This window comes from Phoenix dactylifera, chromosome 12, assembly GCF_009389715.1.
Source record: "Phoenix dactylifera cultivar Barhee BC4 chromosome 12, palm_55x_up_171113_PBpolish2nd_filt_p, whole genome shotgun sequence".
Lineage (NCBI taxonomy): Eukaryota > Viridiplantae > Streptophyta > Magnoliopsida > Arecales > Arecaceae > Phoenix > Phoenix dactylifera.
In genome coordinates this window covers 4940554-4964245 of record NC_052403.1, presented here as the reverse complement: position 1 = coordinate 4964245, position 23692 = coordinate 4940554, and the positions used below count along the sequence as shown (strand labels likewise).

General features: G+C 38.7%; 1 protein-coding gene across 2 annotated transcripts; it reads right to left on the bottom strand.

Moving 5' to 3' along the window:
- Positions 1-5011: 5011 nt before the first annotated feature.
- LOC103708883 (probable serine/threonine-protein kinase WNK5) lies at positions 5012-11427 on the bottom strand. Of its 2 annotated transcripts, none has more exons than XM_008793985.4 (8): positions 10728-11427; positions 9596-9633; positions 9217-9444; positions 7878-8101; positions 6847-7004; positions 6448-6757; positions 5996-6349; positions 5012-5729 (listed from the first exon to the last, which is right to left on the bottom strand). In XM_008793985.4, exons 1-8 carry the CDS (start codon positions 10806-10808, stop codon positions 5239-5241), a joined length of 1884 nt encoding a protein of 627 aa, XP_008792207.2. In that variant the 5' UTR covers positions 10809-11427; the 3' UTR covers positions 5012-5238. The 2 variants fall into 2 exon arrangements, with proteins under 2 accessions (XP_008792207.2, XP_038988321.1); XM_039132393.1 differs by having other exon boundaries at positions 9596-9641; positions 10728-10801.
- Positions 11428-23692: the final 12265 nt, after the last annotated feature.

The following is a 23692-nucleotide window of genomic DNA, read 5'->3' as shown; positions in this document are numbered from 1 at the left end:
CGAAGGCTGCATTTAATTGAGTAGATCCTTCTCGTCAATACATTGCATCTGTCGCTCTCAAAATAGAGAGGTTCAATCAGGTTCATGCACAGAATACCAGTAGTTATTATGAGCAAGTTGTATATAGCGAAGGCTCAATGAATTTTCAAAATTGAAAAAATCTTGATAGAGTCGTAGACACCCATCTAGTAAATATGCATGGCAAGTAAAAAACTTTAGGGCTATTAATCCACTAACTTGCAAATAAGAACATATTTCTGGAGAATTTCTGTCTCCAGGATATATTAGTAGCTCATGTTTAAATGGAGTTTTATTTTTTTTTCCTCGCATATCTAATTTATCTAAATGGCCTCGGCCCAAGGCATGCGGTCATCGAATAACTTCTAACTTACCGGGATATCTCTAGTGCATAAAACATTTCATCAAAACAACTCATCTTTTTTGTCTCTATGGATGTCCATAAGGAGAGGCAATGACAATGGGTACAGAGACAAATATACTCTCCAAGGGTTCGTTTAGCTGTCACCTTAAGCTGTAAAGGATTATTTGTTGGGCCTACAAAACGTACCATGGTAGCTGACTCTCGTGTAAATGAATAATATACAAGGAAAAATCCCTAGTGTGCGCTAAGATGCATCTAACAATCCACTAATTTTAAGTAGATCCGTAATTTACTAGAAATCAAAATCTTCTCCTCGAGGTTCTTTGACCGGTGACATCATTTAAAAATAGCTAGCCAAAAGATTATTATATCGGTTCATAATTATTTTTATCCTGTATAGTCTATATTTGATGCAGGACTAAACATCTGGCTGCATAGGCCGTCACATATATATTTTTGTTTCAATTTTCTAGTTCTCTATAGATATCAAAAAATTTTCGGTGCAAAACCAGCGTCGAGCTAAACAAAAAAAAACCTAAATGAATTCTTAGACCAACACTATTCAACCATGTATTATAATTTAAACTCATCATTGAATTAAACTAGATTTGAAACATATAAAACCAATATTGAAAGGTTCTTCTCAACCACCGGCTCCAGCCACCATCCAAAAGCCCTTCTCCTGACACGTGAGGACCATTGCATGCATGGTATAGCTGGCGGCAAGAAGTCAGTCGAGATGGTCATTGCTCGCATCCTTCCATATCTCGTCTCCAACTACATCAATGGAAGACGCAAAGCTTGAACAACAACATAGCTATAGGTAGCCTTCGTCGTCTAACGAGTACGTGTACGAGAGATGTGGTCCAATGTCATCATGTGAAGTATTAAGACCTTGGAAACGGAATGAATGACAAGCCACGTTCACATGGAACCCCCCCGTCCTATTGAAGGACCCCAAGGTCACAGCCAAGCCGATCTGCTGCAATTTCGATTGAATGATAGCTTTGCACTTCCACATGTTGATCACCAATTGATCGGCAGAAGCTAGCTACACACGGAGGCTATTAGAGTGACAGTGATCGCTTGGGTCAATTATTATTATTATTTTTTTTTGATGAAGAGAGAGGCAAAGCCACCCGGCCTTTATTAGAAAAATAGAATTTACAGAAATTATTTATAAAGAATTTGCTAAAAAATAATAAATTTTTTTTATAAAAGAATAGATCTGTTGATGTTGAACTATTCAACAAGCTGAATAATCTCATAAGTGATTTGAAGGATCTCTGTATCTTCAATGTGCAACTATATAAGCTATGCATCCTGATGTGAGCCAGTATTTTTCTAAAAAGATAGATCAATATTTCTCAACGTGCGGCGCCAATACTCTGAGGTTATTCGATTAGGATTGCATTCTATGTACACCATACGTACATGTAAGTAAACATATCAATGCGATAAACACGCGCAAAGCTGTTTGATTGTCCCTTCTTATTACGTGGACTGCATCCAATTTAAGATAAGACAAGAAACATATGAGTAGCATTCCGTATTGTATTGCTTTTAACATTGCCTATATGGCCAGTGCTCTATTTCTAATTTCATTGGATTTCCTCAGGTTTAAAAGCGATTCTAATTGGACTACTTGATCATATTTTCATTAGGATTTTGGCATATTCTGTTCACTTGCCCGCATTGATATAGCAGTGCAAAAGCAATATTTTGGGATTCCAAAGCGAATAACAAAACTTCAAGGCACCGGCATCTTGCTGCAGATAAATAGGTGAAATATCATTATTAAAAAATTATGAGAGCAAATAATTTAGAAAAATTAAAAATTCTAGCTAAATGTGGATTTAAAAAAGTTATTATGATACTTCTGAGTGTAGATAAATATTAAAAAGCATAAAAAAGATTATAAATAGACAAAAAAAATATAATTACTTTTAATATTATTTTCCATAAAAATTTAAATTTTTTTTTCTCAAACTTGCATTGCATGTGATTGGTGCTAAAACTAATAGCAGAGAAAAAAAAAATCTAGAACTTGAGGATTAATAATATAAACAAAAAAGTAAATGTGTCTAAGGGTTTGAATCAATTTATGTACTAAGACAACCAAGTAAAACATAGTTGAACAATTATATTCTTCAGTTATCTCAGAGATTTTGGGTTCAAATCACAAGAAATCTTAGGCGTTAGGCTTAGACAATTTTCATATCATTTTTTAAAATTAATAAAAAATATTAGCCGATTCCTCTTTTTTTAGAAAGAAAATGGGAAGGGATTTATTAAAGCTACACTGAGATTGATTCGCATGCCCAAAACTAAACACGATCAAGAGCAGTAAACCCTATTTTTATCCCACTGAAAGGTAGTTTATGCCACCCAATTTATTAAGGGCCGGGGAAAAGATACTGCAACATCAAGAACAAATAAAAAAGAGAAAGAGGTCAGCTGGCCCTTCAATTTCAACTGCGCTGCCGTTGTTCCAATCTCTTGCACCATAATTTAGAAAAACAAACAAAATTAAATTCGATTACAGTGAATAGATCGGTCCTTGAAGACTTAACATGGATTTCAACATTTGTATAAATTCAGAAATTGGACCAAGAGCAGCACTAAGCTGTCATATTTGATATGCCTATTGATTGCCATTTGGCTATTGACGAACTTATTTACCTTTTAAAAAAAATCAAGCGGCCTAGGATTCCATTAGGGTAAGATTATTGGATTGAAACCCTTCGGCAGTTAGTGAGACATTGTGGAAGTCACGTAGTTATGAAAAACAGCAATCCAGCTGTTGTGCGAGCTCGGCTTAGCAATCCTTATGATTTGCTCACTATTCTCATGATAGTTGTGGAATAGAAAAGGGCCTACCATACCTTCTCCTCTCCCTCTCCTTGCCTATGTGGAGGTGTACAAAATAGCAACGGTCTTTAACTCGTGTGGCCCTCTAAATGTTGACATTCCACCAATCTTATGATTATTTAGTAGGGTCCAAATCTCCCTCTCCCTCTCTTCTATATCATGGGTTGGTTCTAGTTCCACTTATTAATTAATCCATGTCATGCAAAGATATGTATAGCAACATTCATTAAGTTTTGGGGTGAATTCAGTCATATTTTCCATTCAACTTGAAATTTAGATATATAGTCACATTACTCTAAAAAATTATGTACAAAGCGATAAAAGCCATATGTCGAAGAAATGGTCCATGGATGCAATATTTTCAAGAGATCTTTATTATAAATGTTTTATTAGTATAGATGACAGAAAAGACTTCTCATATTTTATAATAACTCCAAAGCAACATGTTTTCTGCTATAATATATAAAAAATGCAAGCATAAATGAGAGCTTTTAGATCTCTGTATTGTTCCAGTTTTATCGGATGTCTTCGAAGAGATATGAGAGCTTTTATGCAGATTTTTGACATAAAGTTTATACTGAGCCAGTCCTCTGTTTAGTTTTCAAACCAAGAAGTACCAAAGCTAATGCTACAAGGTGCCATCCTATTACTATTTTTTCTCTACATGCACCAATGGCCTGCCATGTGAAACAAGGGAATTATTGCAATTCATGAAAATGGTGGAGGTATTCGAAATGGATTTATTTTAATGCATTCATTAAAATAGAGGTTCCACCCTTTTACTTTTATTTTAATGCATTTGTTATGTCCGCAGGTAATTGCAACTACGGCCTTCCACGCTGTCTGTCTCCTGCTTCGTCTCATTTTGGGGTTTTACTAGCGTTGCTCAAACTATATACAAAGCACCAACCTTGCCATGTACCATTCTTATTTTTTTTTTTTCATTTATAAAATATATTATGTTAAAAAATTAGAAAATAAGCCGTTCGCGTGACAGAGGGATCCACCTTTCTCCGAAGTACCGTCGAATCGAGATCTTATGACTTGCCAATTAATTTTGGAAAAATAGGCAACGGAACACTGGTTTTTAATAAAACCAAATTTTTTAGATTCTATGACTCGCTGGTTTTGGCAAAAATAGATTTTATAAAAAACGATCAAACAATCATATTCACAAAGCTCATTCTTTTTTAAATTTTTTATTAACTTGGTTTAGTAGAACTTGTCAATCAAGCAACTTCGAAAAAAAAAAAATCTTAGGGCCTGTTTGAAAATTTCAAAAAAATCAGTTGGATCTTCTAGTTGGATTTTCTATAGGAATCAGACCTGTTAGCCCATTCAGAACAGTTTTTCTTAAAGGGCCATTCTAGTTTTGGCCTGTGTCCTATCTATGAGCATATTGGACTGCAGGATTAAAAAAAAAATTATGGAGGTTTTCTTTTTTCTTTCTATAGATTTAGGTTTAGAAAATATTAGGTTGATATGTGCTTTACTTAAATAGATTGTATGTGTAATTCATAATTTTATAGAAAATACAGTCCAATCTTGTTGAATTTTCGAAAGAAGCTCCTAGTGTATGAAGTTTACAAAAGTAACGGTGGTTGTATATCATTATAATGGACTGTCAATTTCAATGGGAGTCCGTTTTAATGGAAAGCCGACAACATTGAAATCTTGATCCATAGGAAGGCAATGCCTTGGCAATGGAAGAGGCTGAATCGAGGTCATGGTCTCATCAGTTCCCATGTACTGTTGAGGTTGCTAGAAGAGACATGCATTCTCTTATCCAATGGTGATCCACGTAACAAGCATTTTGCTCGACTAAAAAGCAATTATTTGTTCAAGCACCAGAAACGTGCTTGCTGCTAGATTTTCATCACTAGCACACTAGAGACTTATTAGTATCACCTCAGGTGTCAACTCCAAATATCATGAAACCATATCATCACAAGCTGAGCCAACAGGCCGTCCTCAACAAAGAGTTTTTAACTCCTTACCCATGTATGGCCTACCTTTTGTTTCCTGTGATCTCTTTTCGAAGATGATGAAATATTACGGGAGCCTTCTGTTGGATCCTTGAAGCCTATGTTTTGGAATGCTCCGACGGTCTTAAATAGCCGTTTGTTCACCTCCTCCACGAACGTTCGTTGCAGTAGTTGGCTTCGTATGTCAACCATCGAATAATTCCTCATCATACAACAGCCATCGACTGCCCTCTTGCCTGCACGAGAGCTGGAAGCTCTTGAGGATTCCGACAATATTTCATTACATTGCCTGTGGAATTTGCTAGCTAGAGAGGCATCCACTGGAGGGCTTTCTCTGGTACAAAACCTTGTTGACTTGTGGTGGATGGGCTGAGTTTCTCTTCGATGACAGCTTGCCTCGCCTTCTAGTTCGTTATCTGAGGTGTAGTTCGCAGCAGAATACTTATCAGAGTGCATGGAGCTCTTGTCGTCATCGTCAGAGTATAGATCATCTGCATAATTAGAGGTAGATATCACTAAAATACTTCCTAAATTCCTGAAAGTTTATGAGAGCCAGTGCAGGAACAGGTTGGGGAGAGCAACCAATAGAGTCTAGATACCAGAGTCGCCCCATAAATTCCAAGGTTATGAAAGCCCATGTCGCATTATAACTAGCTAGTTTCAGAAGACATCTCGGCACCCGAATTTTGTTCACTATTTCATAGCTCAAGCATAAGAATCGCACGTATGGAGTGCAGTAGAAGAGAGAATTGCATACCTCCAAACCAGTCTTCTTGGTGAGACTGGCGCTGCTGATGAGACCACCCTTGAGAAGGCCTCGTCCCAAACAATGATCCCTGGGAGGAAGTAGGGGAGGATAGATAGCAGAAAGGGTGATTGCATCCATCCTCCTCATCGTCCCCAAAGCTGTACACATGATGGCTGTTGCTGTTCTCAGGTACATCTCCTTCATTCCAACCCGGCACTAAAACCGAGATCTCCTGAGCTATCATCTCCGCTATCTCTGACGGCTCCCGATCGGTTATCTCCAACTCCTTCACCATCTCGTTGGCCACATCACTCGGTGTGTCGATCACGATATCGAAAGGAAAATATATGTTCCTTACGTGACCTGACAAGTTCAGTTCCCATGCATTAATCTACACCCTAGAGGCACTAAACTGTTGATATGATCATGCCTATAATACGGGGGCGAAAAAAAATGCTTACCTTCTTTATCAGCTATCTGAACTTTGAGGAAGATGGTATCATCTTCTGGATTCAACTTCCCGGTAATGGTCATGTCGGTCCTCTTCTTCGTGGGCTTCAGGTTGTAGATCTCTGGGGCGTCCTTAATAACCTTGATTCTTGAGGCATATTTCTGAAGTGGAACAGGATTGTGATGGTCGTCGGATGCGAGGAAGGGATCGAGAAGCAGCTCCTTGGCCGATGGCCGCCTCGATGCGGTTTCTAGACACCTACCAAGGAAACGCCGGGCCTCAGGATCTTGGATCCGATGGAATGCATCGGGGAGCTTGCCCTGTAGAAAAATGAAGCGATGCAGGCGTTGGGCAAGAAGCTATTTGGAGAAAAGACGTCATGCTACTCGGGACTGGATAGATGACTCACCGAAGTGACTTTCTTATAGATTTGGGCAGGGTTGGAGCACTCGCTGTAGGGGTACTCGGAGGTAAGCATTTCGAGCACGCACATGCCGAAGGAGTATATGTCGACGAGCTCGTTGTAATCCTCTTCGTAGAGCTCCGGTGCCATGAACTCGGGCGTCCCTGAAAGAAAGAGCAGCAGCAGAGGCCATTATTAGCTGCAACAGCCAGACTTTTCGTACGTAGCTCACTTTGCATTCATTTTTATTTCTTTATTTATCAATAAAAATCTGGTTGACTCAGACTATGGTCAGCTATGGTTCACAAAGGAACCACTTCCGCACCTACATGCAGCCTGCTATAAGCCATTTGCTTACACTCTAATGAGAAACACACAATTGAGATTGTGCACCTTACCACTGGTCCATATCACTGAGTGTGAATTCTCTGCAATCCTAATTATAGCCATTTGTAATAACTGGAATATATAAATTGTATTAAATTAGTTGTGTAATATTGGTTTATGGATTGGAAGTGGACCAATTCTCAAATACAGATGGATCGGCCGACCGACCATTTCACGAACAGCCCGTGATTCCATGAGCAATGGCAATTTGATCAATTCTACAATACAGGCCGTTCTACTATCTCACAGACAACATGGTTGCCATGCCTTACATGAGCAATCGTAATTGAAATATCTGAAAACCATTGAATCATAGATCATCAGTGTGATAAAAGATCTGTGTTTGAGAACTGTCCCTCTCTAATCCAAGGTTGAACTAAAAAAGAATCCTGGTCCATAAACCAACTTTTATATGGCATCACCCCTTGCCTAGCTAATTTGCACAGTACCATGACAGTTATGAGCAATTGGACAACAAGATAGATAGATGCAGGTATATATATGATTACTTGCACAGTTTGCATACTGTTATTAATTATTAATAAAGGTGCTTGATATTCTGACTAGTTCTAGGAAAGTAGGATTGAAACTATAAACGAAAACTAAATACATGAAGAAATTAAATTTAAAGCATGGCAAGGATTACTTGCCTATAACACTGTGCGCAGATTGGGACCCTCGGAGCACGGCTGCTAACCCGAGATCGCCGATCTTGACCTGCCCGAGATGGCCATTAACAAAGATGTTGTCACACTTAAGGTCTCTGTGTATCACCGGAGGATCATGGCCATGCAAATATACAAGCCCATGCAGGATCTGGCAGGCCCAGTTCTTGATGGCTCTAATGTCAACTCGTCGATATCTCTGCCGGTACCTAAATCCCACTTTCTAATACTCATCAATCGAATGTTTTGTGAGCTAAACACATCATCAAATTAGCTGTATGTTCTATTTCTTGATCCTTTTCTCTGTTTTTTTTTTGATGAAAAAACATAATAGTAAAGAGTTGATCGGTTTGAATTCTATGCAGGTCATGGCCTTTGGGAACCTAGACCTTCTTAAGAAATACCATTCACAGGTTTTTATCAGCAAAAATAAAAAATGAAAACTCTGAAAATATTTTAGGGTTTTCATACATGGGTATTCTTAAATTAGAAGCTAATATTGTTATGTATATGAAGGGAGAAAACGTTAATGGTTGTTCCAAAGATTATAAGTATTCATAATTTCAAAATAACACTATAATGTTAAGAACATGTAGATTCTACTACAATTATAGTTTTTAATAACGTTTATTACTTATCATATAAGAAAGATTTATTTGGTTCTTTTCGTGGTTAAATTTTCAATTGGTCCGATACATATCAAATAAATTTTAAGGAAGACCTAGAGAGAGTTGTTACTACAATTTTCAAACTTTAGTTGTGAAAATGGGGAGAGATATGTTCATCACAAGCTCCTAAATCTCATGTACTACGAGATTTTTTACCTTCCTAAGTTATGGTATTTCTATTTTGTACTTTCCTTCTTCTGTCATTTGCTATTTTTATTTTCCTTTTCCTTCCTCTTTCTTTTTACCTTTCTTTTTACCTGGTTTTCAAGTCTTAATTAATTTGATGCTTCCTCCTTTTCACCAAAATCCTTTTCATCAAGAAACAAAATGAGCTTTGATGGGCCTGGGCCAAACAAGCCCAAGGCAACAACAACAAAACTAGATTGCATCCAACTTGGACTGCTATCGCTATTGGGCCAACTCTTGTACCCAAGAGAAAAGCCATAGCTAAAGAAATACTAGGTTCAAGCTAATCTACCATTCAAATGGAACTGTAGGATCTAATGAACTACCTGCACCAAGAGAACACCCAGATCTAAAGTAGCTCTTTCTTAGCTAAAATTCTCAGCCATGAGGGCAAATCTGGATGAAGGCCAAAAAGGTGCAAGTCCTCCTGCATGGCCTGACCCTAGCAGAACAGGTTCAGCAGAACTTACTCTCGGAGGGCGCCGGAGGTGAACATCTCAGTGATGAAGTTGAAGGTCCTCTTTCCGACATCGATCCAGGAGGTGTGGTAACTGATGATGGACTCATGGTGGAGGGTGCTGAGTATGTGGACCTCGGAGTACATGCGCTGCAGTGCGTCCGGTGATCGCAGCACGTCGCAGAGCTTGGCCTGGTTCCATGCCACCTCCATCCCATTTCGCTCATCAAATGCTCTGTAGCTGAGGTCCTCAATTAAGGGAGACATGTCACACAACCCAAGATGTTTTGCCTTGAATTAATGCCTATATATATATATATATATATATCTAGTTCATTAAGTTGTACGCTATAAAAATTATCAAATAATGAGCTACATTTAAAGACGGATACACTGTCTTCATGGCTCCTTTTCCAAGTACCTCATCAAACTGCAGTGCTTGTAGCAGCAGAAAAAAATGAGAATTTAGCATCAGTCATTCGAAAATGAGTTTAAAGGATCAGTCGGATCTTAACTATTTGTCAATGGTATAGGAATGTGAGAACCGCTTAATTAAGAGAAACAGAAAAGAATGGGGAAGAACAAGAGACATGAGTGGAGTCCACCATAAATTAATTAAAAGTGTATGCCGTCTTAGCAGTTTATACTTTGCAAGGATTAACATCAAGTGTACACCTAAAGGTTATAGTGGTCTTGTAGTTTTGAATTTTACTCCATCTTAGGACTTGCAATAATTTACCGTTACAATAAAAAACATCAACGCTTACCAACCATACAAGAACTACAGAATCGTGATGTTTAAGATAATTCACAACGAGGTCTACAACTTTGCTTTCAGAAATCTGTTGACTAACACCACCTCTTATTTTTTATTGAAGTAGTTTGCATTCACAAGTCTAGAGCCAGAAGCACAAAAGAATTCCAGTATTGGATACTAGCATGGCTAATCCTCAAGCTCAGTTATAACTTATGGATGGCCTCCTGGATTCAGATGTAGAGAAAATTTATGAAAATGATCTAAAGTACTTCATCAAAAAATCTACCAGAACCATCCAAATCATATTTAGACCATAAAAGATGGCATGCAATTCCTAGTTTATCATATCAAATGGATGGTATCATGTATTCCTCCCACAGAGAAGGTCTAGACAAAGCATAATTAAACCAAAAGCCAACAGCCCCAAGTCCGATTAAAGATGGGGAAAGCAAAATCTAAAGCACACTCATACTTAGCATGTTAAAAACCTACAAACATCAAAGTACAAATTTGACGACAATCTTTAAGCAAATTGGTATGGGCAGAACATGCACATCGCAGGAAGCTTTTCCAGAGGAGAACAAAATAATGATAGCATAACACCAACCACTTGGGCAATAAAAGATCTCATAGCTTCAAAGTATAACATCTTATAATTTCAAAGTATAAACTCATATACCTCCTCATCAATGGTTGGCAACGGAAAGCAAAACTGAGCAAACTAAATTAGATGGATTTAAGAGATAAGATGCTTGAGGAGAACTTACACGTCCATACCGACCGGCGGGATCGATCTCGACGTACCCACCCCACTCGGCGGCCCGCTCCCCCAGCCGGGACTCATACATGTTAGCCTATCAAAACTCTTGCAGCTTAGAAGAAACCAAGAAACAAAAACCAAAGGCAGCTTCCCGAGTGGTCGGATCGCCTATCGGGTGAGTGTCGAGTTCTGCGGCAGAAGCTTTGCTAAATCCGAGGCTTCCCTTCATGGTTCTCGTAGGAGAAGACGCCGAAGAGGAGCCAGAACAGCCTCGAGTAGTCGATTCTCAGCATGATCCAAGCCATCTCGACGACCGCCGCACTTGAGAAGTCGAAGAAGCTTCCGATCATTGATGTAAACCACAAGAGGGTGGAGCAGGAGACTTGGATGGACGAGGGTGTGCAGATCTTTTCCTCCTCTTATCTGTCCCCTCAGGAGAATTTTCCAGAGGATTTTGGGTTGGTGGCTGTGGTGGCGGGCTAGATGGGGGCTTTTTGGCCTGTTATGGGAACGTCCAAAGTTTAGAGATGGTGAGGAATGAAGGAGTTCTGAGAGTGTGAGGCTCTGAACTTGAAGAATCCGTAGCCACTCTTTGATAACACCATTTGTGGTATGTGCCAAAGAGAAGAGAAGAGAAGAGAAGAGAAGGAATGGAGGCAGCGACGGGGGAGAGGATTGTGGGAAGGAAACCTCGGGAGGTGAGGGGGATAAAGGAGGTGGTACTCGGGAGGCGGGGGAGAGGAGAGGTGGCTACGTGGCGTCGATAAGAGGGTGGGAGACGGCACTCAACCTTGGGGCCCACGCCCGTTACGGGTTTGTCGCCATTATAAGCGGGTGGAGGAGGTCAAAGGTGACATCGAGATGTGACGGCGTTATTTGCCCATCCGACGGAAGATTCTCTTGGCTCGTGCGGCTCCTCAAGGACAAGTGTACGTTGGTGTCTCGGTCAGCCATTTGTTTGGCTAACCCATGTATTAATTTAACTTAGCTTTTGCCTTAATCACCTTTCGATCTCCTGTAAACCTTTTTGAGTTTTTTGACAACCTTCGGCTCGTTTATATGTGGATCATTTCCTTTAGTTCTTACTAATACCTGATTTTCACCTACATCTATTATTTATCCTTTTGTTTTTGGTAAAACCATCCTACTGCATCATCCTAGAATAAATACAACTATTGATCGCCATGAAACATATCAGGAAGTTCAAACATGGGTAGCCTCAAAGAAGCTCAGTATGAAGACTATTTTTCTTATATCATCCAAAATAGAGTAAGAGATATGAGGATCCATCGAAAGATAGGACAACTAGTTGAGGACCCTTCTTGAATCTTTCTTTAAGATTATGGTAGCCGTTGAATGAACCCACCACACCGAGAGTATTAGATTTGGGCGCATATGATGCCCATCAGAGTTGTAAATTTTATCATCTCGCTATATATATATATATATATTTCACTGTAACTTACCAAGTGGCTGTATTAGGTTTCTTTTCTTTTCCTTTCCCCTCCGGGTTTAAATATATGGAAGCCACAAAAGAAAGGGATGTATTTCTCCTTACGAAAGACCGTGACCATACAATATTAGTGCATGGTGTCAACGCATGTACCAACCACACCATTTGACATGATATCGACCGCGACTGATTGGATGGATAGTCTTTTACGTTAGATAATTGAATAATATAGATAAATTGTGTTTTGGTTTTGCTTACCATCAACTGAAACCTACCTTGGCACAAAAACTTATCTTTTATTTCATTTTGAGGAATTTTATCAAAAATATATTTTGAGAAGCCTCTAAAAGATGCTCTCCATCCAGAAGAGTTTAAATGGTATAGGCAGTTATGGTAGGCTTTCATTCATATCTCATTTATAAGGTTTTGTTATGAAGTGTGAACCATTTTCTCACTAGGTTAACTTGTCCAAGAATCGTGTATTAGCTCGTAGGTGCATCTACGCGCTCAAGAATGTGAATTATTACACCTCTCTATTTAACAACTAAAAGTTTTTATTTCGAGTTTTCAGTAACGCATTCAAGTATTTTAGTCTAGATGACTAATTATAATGCAGGTGCACACCTCCCTCCCTTATTTTTCAAAAATGGTGTGGCCAAGAAACAATCATAAGAAGTAATCAAACTGCCTCAATGATTAGATTAGACAAAAAAAATAATTTTTTAACCTGCTCAGCTCAAATTTTTTAAAAAAGATTAAGAAAATTAGTAAAATTGATGAAAGCAGGCTCTAAATCCTTTTCTTTCATAAATAAATAATAAAATTGAGTTATATAGTCCTATTTATAAAAAAAAAAATTACTCTTGTATAATTCTGGTTGGATTCCTTTTTAATTAAAAGATGATGCATGTTTTCTAAAATAAATATAAGTACTAAAAATAATAATAATAAAGATAAAATTTTACAAAAAAATAGATCTTTAATTCTACATTGTCTTTGTCTTCATTCATTTTGTCTATTTTTCTCATATTAGAAGATATGTCCAATCAAAACTTTTTCTAAAAAAAAATTGTGTTAACCAGCCCATTTTGTGGTCCAAATGATAGAATTTTATTTTGGTCACTTAAGGCACCACACTCTCAAAGAGAAGCGTCATACCGTAAAACTCGAAAATTATCTAATTTTAAAAAAATAATACTTTAATCGGATGTCATATTGATAAGTTAGGGCTATTAGAAATTTGGCACACGATTCAACATCCGATTACGCTAGGTTTTACTTTTGGATCATATTGAGTTTGATAATTTTTTTTGGATCACTCAGTATGTTCTGATTTATCAAATTGATCTAGAGTTTGCTCAGACTTTGTCTCAACATGGTCTAATCTATTAAATTGATCCAAATATTGATCGAATGTTGAGGTTTTATTTTTCTTAAAAAGTGTGTTGTCAAGAATCAAACATAAAAAAGTATTTAAATTATCTTAATTTTATTTTTCTTAAAAAGTGTGTGGTCAAGAATCAATCATAAAAAAATTTAAATTATCTTAAATTTTATTTTTTAAAAAAGTGTGTGGTCAAGAATCAATCATAAAAAAATATTTAAAGGATCTAAACATAGTTTGATCTATTAAATTGATCTAGAGATTTCTCAAACTTTGTCTCAACATAGTTTGGTCTATTAAATTGATCCAAATATTGCTCCAATATTGACGTTTTGGCGTTGCTTCATAATTTATTACAATCTGGTGATATTTTTTTATTGAACTACCAAAGCACGTTGACTGAAAAAATACTCTCAGTTTTATTTACCTTGAATTGATATGTTGATCATTCATGTATTTATTTAACTGGAAGGTGTGTACTTCTAAGATGGCAAAAGTAAACATTGCAATTAATTAGGAAGTTCTGCTTACCAAAGAAAAAAAAAGGAATATATATATCTGTAGCATATTTTTCAATATCATGATTTCTTTATTCCTTGCTCCATTAATCATTTAGTTTGCTTAACAACAGTATATGCGACGAAAAAAATCATTACTTTTTTTTGGTAAAAAAAATAAATATCATAATCATTACTTTCAAAACAATAAATATCATAATCATTAAACAATGTAATGCAAGAAAGCATGATTTTGCAATTAATAAGGGTAATATCTTGGCATGCATGAGTCCATCTTTCTAGTCAAACCTTATGATATTTTAACAATATTTTAACCTAAAAAATATTGCAAATGGAACTATATTATATTGCTGCTGATATAAGAATCTTAAAAATTTACCATTGGTCCAAAATTTGTTGCCACCAAGATGTGAAGAGTTTAACCATAGATAATCTCTTAACCATCCCATCAAATAAGTGGAGGATTCATTAAATTGTGAAACGCGCCGGTTTTCTTCTAGCATCTACGGTTGGAGGTTGGTGGGGGCCGGGCTAGGTTTTGCGTGCCATCCACTCTTCCGCTTGAGGGCTTCTTTTCTTCCTTAGTCCAAACTTTTTCACAAAGTCTTTTCATTATGTCCATATAAAATAGATCATGGCCACTGAATCCTAACAATATAATCAAATTATAGACATGAAAACTTCTTGAACAGTGCCATTAGTATTCCCACCCACTAATAGATTGTTTTTCCCCCTTTTTTCTACAAATGTTATGTTTACGAATCTTCGTTCTATCGCTATGAAAGTGGTAGCTAAATGATATGTTAACTAAATCTTAATTATGGCTGAAGTGAAAAAAAACTTAACAACATAACCGCTAAAAATAAAATTGAGTATTGATGAGTTGCCCTCCTTCTGGATGAAGAGTTTCCAAATGAAAACCTAACCCTTGTTCCCTTCTAACCACTTGCCAGAGACCTAGTCTTGATGCCTGTTGCTGGAAATTAGACCCGGGGATGGCCATCGGCTGAGAAGGTGGAGCTCTGGCGAGAGTCGGCAGGTGGTATTCCGTCGGCGGGCGGCATCCTCCGGGGAGCCTGCAAAAAAAAACCGGTGGCCGGAATTTCCGGCGCCGGCCCTCCGATGCCTAAGTTAGAGGGGGTAAACGTATAAGAGAAGATATATGTCCAGAGTTTCAGCGTCCAGCCCCCACTAAGATGGGAGGGTTCCTCTTTTATAGAGGGGTACTGGATTACCTGTGATATGACGGGGCGAAGTTACCGTATGATTGAGCATATCGTATGAATTAATGCACGATCGTATGAATTAATGCCTTACCGTAGGAGATCAGGCCGAAGCCAAGGAGTTGTCATGGCTGATCGGACGCAGCGGAGCAGATTTGCCGTGGATGGCTTGAGATCCGTAGATAGCGGAGACCATGCACATTAATTGTTAAGTAAGCCAGAGGCCTGCAGAGACCATGCGCATTAATGGTTGAGTAAGCTGGAGGTCTGCAGAGACAATGCGCATTAATTGTTGAGTAAGCCGGAGGTCTGCAGAGACCATGCACATTAATTGTTAGCGGCTGTGGCAGGGCATGGTATCTGGTCGAGCTGCAGAAGGATGTGACCACGGCTGGCGGATGGTGAGGTCGGGTTTCCGAGGTCGAGAGCTCCGAGGTCGGGCGTCAAGTCGGGCGTTTTGAGGTCGGACGTCTGGTCGGACACCAGGTCGGGCGTTCGAGGTCGGGCGTCCGAGGTAGGGCGCTTCTGATCACGTGCCGGCGATGTGCTCACGTGCTTTGGGGTGATTTACATTTCCCCAACAATGCCGTTTGCTCTTTCAGAAAAGGTCCCCCCTCTTAATAAATTCTTCTACTCTCAAATCAACTTTTTTAATATGCGGTTCTCATGCATTAATGGACAAGCTTTTGACGATCCAAATTTGAGAGACGAGGGTTGACTAATCAAGGCTGCGGCGCGTGCCGTTCTTACTGCTTAGTCCAAACGGCTAGCCCATAAAATCCTAGTAATTAACACAAACACATGTAACTAATTAACCTTAATCGAGCTTTACAGAATCTAGCAACCTCTCTTTAGCCCAAAGAATTATTTTAGGGAGCAACCTTTTGCTTTTATTTCGTATTTGTATCACGCGTGATTTTGGTTTTACTCCAATCATCTCATCCTCATAAAGTTGCTGGAAGTTTATTGTCGACTTGTCTCTCCTTGATCCTGCATCCTAACATTTATTTTTATTTAAAGTGTTTGACCTTTTGTTGCTTGAAAATATGATGCATATCCGATGCACTTCGCCTTAGGTTGACAATATCAGGCATACTTAGCCTTTAACTTGCACATAGCCTGGCCTTGTGGCTGCCATCATTCGGTGCAAGAAATAATGCAATAATGTGGAGGATGGGTCCCATGTCTCGACAATAATGGAGTTATTTGGGACCCACCATTTTAGATAGCGGTGGGCCCGCACTCTCGGACCTTTTATTGTAATTAAACAACGGTCGACAGTCTTTCTGGCCATAAGGCCATGCTGTAGGAGTGGCAATCCGGTTGGATTGGATAAATAAAAAAAAGTCTATCAATCCATATTTATTCTATTTGTTGAATAGATCAAAGATATCGGTCAGAATCTAACTATTTTATTAAACAAGTAATGTAGCCCAATTTTTAATAAATTAAAAGAAGTTAAACGGATTGAACAGCTTGATATTGCGGCTCTAATCTTATCACCCTACACTCTTACTAGGGCCACTTAGAACTCGTATCCTAGTATCAACCAACAAGGGAGCAACCTTTCATAGTTATTAGTTGTTGATTATTAGGGGAAAAAAAGTTACTAATTGTTATAGCACCCTAAATTATGGGACCCATGCAAGAGTTATGTCAGAATTAACTAGCGTGCGAGCCATAGCGTGGACCAGAGTTACTGCTTTAGGAGGCAAGCGACCTGGCGGGCTAAAAGGTAATGAAGGCCTTGGATTGTTGACTTAGCATGTATCCCAAACCTAGGTTGAAATTTTTTAACTAGATTCGGACTACAGTGGGAGATTTATTTGGTTTTTTTTTTTATTTTTTTCAAGTTTTGCAACATTTTATAGATCTCTTTGTTTTGACTATTCGACGGGAATGTGCCATCTACTAATGTAACTGTTGCAGTATGGGTGGTATATAGTTCTAATATAATCACATTCTGAAATTCTTGTTACATTTTTATCACATTATGATGTAATTATTTTGGAAAAATGGAAAAGACTAGCTCCACCGCACTTCCTTAAGATAATAAAGGAGAAGTACAAAAGTAGTAGTGTATGATGTACAGCTTAGAATAGAGAGTGGAAGGAGGGTTTGGCTTTGTCTCTTGTGATAACTTCTCAGCTTCCTATGGATGCCCCGTGAGCTGGAGACCTTTGAGGAAGAAGATTACGTAGCTTCTTTCCCTCGAGAGGGATAAACAGGAAGAATGGTAGTCCCACGCAACCAAAAAGCCTTTTAGCTTCTTCATATCTGTCCATATGTTCCTCCAAAACCGGGAGTAACAGCAAGAATGGGAGTCCCACGCAACCAAAAAGCCTTTTAGCTTCTTCATATATGTCCATATATATGTTCCTCCAAAACCGGGTGGCGAAAGAACAACCGAGAAGAAGGTAGTCAATTGATTCCAATTTTCAAAAAGACACTGAAGGCAATTGAAATCCTAGCTCCAACCCTATTTGTTTATCATCTCTCCAGTGATCAGTTTGTTTTTCAGGGCTAACCTCAAAAGGTTTTGACCATGTCATTACAATGTAACTATTGTGATAGTAAATGTCATTGTTAGCTTATTTAGTGAGATGATCTTGTTTTCATATTTGGGAACAGTGATCCTAATAATTTATTTCAATATTTACGTACACGTAATATAAGAAATATCAACATGGGCACACTCTTTCAATAACATATGCATATGTGCGCGCGTGCGCACGTGTGTGTGTGTGTATATATATATATATATAAAATACGCATGCATATGCATATACATAGATACATCCATACATACATGTATACATATATCTATATGGCATGTAACACTAAGCATGTATGTATTGATTAAGAAGCATGAAAACAAGTTTATTCTCCACAATTTGGAAGGCCCATCTGCTCTTGGAGTTTTACATCCTCAATCCACTTTTGAAGATTTATGTTCATCTTGGAGAAGGAGATCATTCTCTAAATCAGCCCGACCTATCATTCTTATGCTCTTTGCGGCTATGGTGCAAGCATGTTGGGAGGAAAGGAATGCAATAGTCTTCCTCAATAAGCAGGCTCTAATCATCTCCACTGCATTTGATAGGGCTTACTATATGTTTGATGGCTGATCCTCCTCCCTTCATTGCCCTCAGCTGCTACCTGAATTTGGGAAGATTTAGGCTAAAGTTAAGAACCTCTCCTCACTGTTGAACGATGCTGGAAGGTCGTCTTCTTCATTGAAATTTTTGGCAATCAAGCTCGATCAAAACATAGCGGCTCTCTTCGGCTGTACCATGGCATCAGGTTCCGGTTGTGTGCATGTCTCTTGGTCCCCTGTTGCCCTCTCCACGGTTGAAGAAGTATTGCTACTCAGCTGGATCTTCGCCTCTGAAGCTATGAAATCATGTCCATGCGATGCCTGTATTTATTCTAAAATCCTGCAACCCAACCTGATGCTGTTCCCCTGTTGTCCATCTTTGAACAGAGCCTATTATCTAGTTTGCAGAAACTAGTTTTTTGGAGTCATGCAACCCTACGACTTGAGTCAGCTATTCAAATGCTGATCCGCTGATGTATATTCTCTTTGCCTCCTGTTGTGGGGGGTTCTCGAATTTAGTCCCACATCGACCGAGTAGCGGAAGGGTCTGTGCCTTATAATGAGGAGGTTTAAGCCTTTCCTCTCGAGGACCCTTTTGTGGGACAAAACCGTGAGGGGCGTTGGCGGGTGACCCCTGTGCGAGCTCCGCGCCCATAGACAGGTGCACCCCCTGCGCGAGCAGGGCATCCCCAAAGCGGACAATACCTCGGAAAGGACGCAGTCGCTTTCGCTGCTCGGATCGGTGAGGGGCTATGCTGGTGATGGGGTGCAAATCCCGCATCAGATGGCGCTAGAAGGAGGGCCTTGCCCTTCGCCTTCCTGGCAAGGAGCCTCTAACCCAGCACAAAACTTTCCCACTGGGGGGGCTGTGTTGTGGGGGGTCCCCGAATTTAATCCCACATCGACCGAATAGCGGAAAGGCCTGTGCCTTATAATGAGGAGGCTTAAGCCTTTCCTCTCGAGGGCTCTTTTGTGGGACAAAACCGTGAGAGGCGTTAGCAGGTAACCTCTGTGCGAGCTCCGCGCCAGCAGGGCATCCCCAAAGCAGACAATACCTCGAGAGGAATGCAGTCGCTTTCGCTGCTCGGATCGGTGGGGGGCTATGCTGGTGACGGGGTGCAAATCCCGCATCACCTCCTCTTCTTAACAAAGATTTGGATTGGTTAAACAGCCTCCCTTAACATCAAAAAGATAAAATAAAAGAAAACAAGTTTGTTCAAAATTTTAATTCTTTTTCTCCTTTTCTTCTTTGAGATAAATGACTAAAACCCAGCAAAACTTCATTTACGAACTTGAGATGTATAAGACTCTCTAAGATGTTGACCCAAAAAATAAAAAGAACTCTCTGATATGAACAAGGAAGGCTGTTACAAAATAACGAACTATTTCATTGGAAGTAGGCTCAGCAGCATGGCATAATAAAAAAATCATGTAGGTCAAATTAAATTGATCTATTAAGTGAATTCTGATTTTCTAATCTTCCTTCACATCCTCTCTCTCTCTCTCTCTCTCTCTCTCACACACACACACACACGCACGCACGCACGCACGCACGCACGCACGCACGCACGCACAACAACAAATCCAAGTGCTGTTGGCAGCAAGAAATATATTACTGGATAAAAAATGTTTGGTGACACGGAAATGAAACGCATGAGCATGAGCAGAGTTACAATACTACTAAAATAAAGCGTGGACTTGAATATGGAAAAAATAATTGGTTTGTAGCGTGCCTTAGCGGCTGCAAAGTGTTTTTAAATCACAGTTCACTCAGATAAGATAACTTTATAAATCTAACTACAGTATTAGTTTCTCATATTTATATAGTTATGATGTAGTCTTAAACTATGGTATGATGCACATGACGAATAGTTATGATGCGAACAATTAATGAATTCTAAGAAGATTAATCCATAACTGCATCATAAGCTCCTCATAATTATTGCTGTTATTATATTCAGATTATTATTATTTTACTACCAATAATGCAACATCATCTGTTATAGAAATTACTTTATCACACCCCGAACCCAACACCCGGGTCAGCTACGTGACACTGCCGCGTACTCCCGAAGGCAAAGTCCTAGAAAATATTCAAGGCTTGAAAATGTATTACAACCTCAATGTCATTGAATAATAGTGATCTCAATTCATAACAATTAACAAAACTGGTACTATTACAAAATTTAATCATCCAACTAGTACCAAGCGACCTGAAACTCTAAAAGAAAAAGAGAAGAGGTGGTGTGAGCTTTACAACCCAGTAAGAATCTCCACACATCCACACCAATATAATAATAATGTAAGTTTAAAAAAAGCAAAAAATCGTTGCATGCATCATGAAATCGCAAATCGACTATCAATAATGCTCTAATAAATAGTATAAATATATACATCAAATATCAATAAAAATCTAGCCACTCAAGAATCATACATCAATAGTGTTTTCAATACTTTTCATTCCATTCTTTTTTAACTTGATCCGGATCCAAGATCAATTATTATTTTGACTTTAGGCCAAATCTCAATCATGTTTCCTGCCCATGATGGGGTAATCAAAAGATATCACATTTCTCTCTCGTGATGGGCGATCAAAAGGTGACACATTTTCCGCTTATAACAGGGCAATTGATAATGTCACATTTTTTGCCAGTGTCGGGGCAATCAATGATAATGAGATCGGCCCAAAAGCTTTGTTCATTCGATCAATTTCACATCCGCACACCAATTCTTTTTATTTTCGACTTTAGATTAATCATGGTCACATTTTATGCTTGTGATGGGGCAATCAAAAGGTGTCACATTTTCCGCCCATGACAGAGCATCTGATAGTGTTGCATTTCTAGCCTATGACGGAGCAATCAAAATAATATAGTTAATCCAGAATACCACATCCATTAATCTAATTATGTAAGTATAAGTTATACTCATATATGCATCCATCATACTATCAATCACAAGCATACATGATCAAAATATTGTTTAATACATATAAAAGAATTCTTGCATCTTACTTATCTTAATCAATAGCATATCATATATACGTGCACAAATAACTATAATCATGTAGGCAAGTGTACAAAGATTTTTACCTCTTTTCTGACAACCCAGACAGACTAATCACTTGTCTACACTGCGATCTACGAACTGAGGTGCGCAGAATCCTGCTTGACGTCCTCTTTTCCTGAAGATTGTTCTCCTACATTTTATTACAATGCCAAGTGATCGTACACCTAAGCACTAAATTTATTTCCTAGTGATCTCAAATGTTAGGCTCTGATATCATTTCTATCACGATTTCCAGTGATCTTAAACCTAAGCTCTGATATCATTTCTATCGCGATCCAGAACTTCACCCAAAAAGGCTAGCTGGAAGATATCTTTTTGGATTCTTTGATCCTATATAAGTATCCAAGATCTACCTAACGAATAACTAATGTGCAACTAAACACACGCTCACACCCGAGTCCTGACATACTCCCTTCATTTAAGCCCTAACATCCTCGTCAAGCTAAGGGTCTAAATCCGTTCAAATCTAATCATAAGCACCATGATTAGCCTATAGTTAGCATCAAATGAGCTAATGCTATAGTGCCCCCTAGTCTACATGGTCCATGGGTCGGGTTCACTTTGATACTATTTATAATAACTCAGGACCTTACCCTTAAAGGCTAACTAGAAGGTATTATTTGGATTTTTTGATCCTGTATGAGTTTCCAAGATCTACTTAATGAATAACTGATATGGGACTAAACATACACTCGCACTTGGGTCCTCACATAATCCATATTTCAACATCTTGTAGATAATCATTGTACAGCTACTTGCTCTTGTTTTGTAATATAAAAGTATCGGTGCCATTGGATGCCAAGGATTCTGCTTGCACATGGATGGCATCCATGGAAATTGTTGCCACCAAAATCCGCCTGATGATAGTGGAGGTCTAGGAAACACTAGTCAGCCTATTGTAGAGGATGGAGTGCCGGTCTATTCGTGGAAAGATGTGAATCTGTACACAAAGAAGCGAACAAAGAAGATCGCCGGAGCTGATTCGGCCGGGCGGGGAGGCTTTGAGGAACAACAAATAAGAGAAAAAATAAGAGAACTGGGGAATAGTCTTATGTAGAAATCTGGTGTCCTAGATCCATTTTTACGAATAGTGAGTCCTTGTTTCACTAAGGTTGGACGCTGTAGAGTTCAGTCCAATAGAAGACTATCTCTTAGCTTTTTTTATTCGGATCAACTTTGGGAACAAGTCAATATTAGGCTACATCAGAAATGATATAAGATACCAAGTCATTGCACACGGACTTCTCTTGTTTTAAGGTTACAACTGACCATGAGAAGCCTTGAACCCGATTCACCCACTAATTATTCCATGTGCTATTACTCTCCAATCAACTGCGCCAGTCTAACCAGGAATCAATTCACCCACTAATTATTTTGTGTGAATGTAGAAATCCAATTCGTCCACTAATTTCTCCACGTAGGATTGAACCTCATGCGTGATCCTCAACACTCTCCTCTTCACATAGAAAACCATTTTAATTCTCCCTCGAATTTGATCCATTACTGCTTTTCAATCCCTCCTGATCCAAGAACCAGGCTTCACTTCACTGCCTCTTGGCTCTCACACCACTTATAGGGAGAAGGTCTAGATATACGTATCGGAATCCAATTCAACTTTTAAAAGATAGTCATTAAGTTTTGGATCCATTCCCTGGACATTATATTATTTGAAAAAAGAAAAAAAAATGAAAAAAAAAACTCGGCCCAAACCGACCCTTTTGCCATTTTACCAATAATTTTCCCTGCAACAATAGTGCTAGGAGATTGATTCTTTAAGCCACCAACTCCTTGAAAAAAAATGCACTAATCTCCTTCCAGGCTTCTAGCACCTTGCATCCGAGCGAAAAAAGGTTCGGCCCCATTAGCATACTCATCCAATTCTCACTGCCGCTTATTAAAAATTTTAATGCGAGAAAAATAAGTGGAGTAGCTTTGGTCCACCATATATATCTTGGATCTGATCTGAATCAGCTTAGGGTTTCGAATCAGGTCTAATAAGGTCTAGCTGCCAATCCCGTATATAACCTGGATGGACCAACATTTAATTCCCAGTTCCAGATTAGAGCACAATATCAAGAACTCACAGAGAAATTTCTACGCGCGCAACATTTGGAAGATATCTTTGTCCTTTTAAATGGCATATAACAGCTAGGATTGAAAGCGGGTTGGATTATATCCGATTATATTCATTTTCGAATCCGATTCGGGTCGAATTTGGATACTATTTT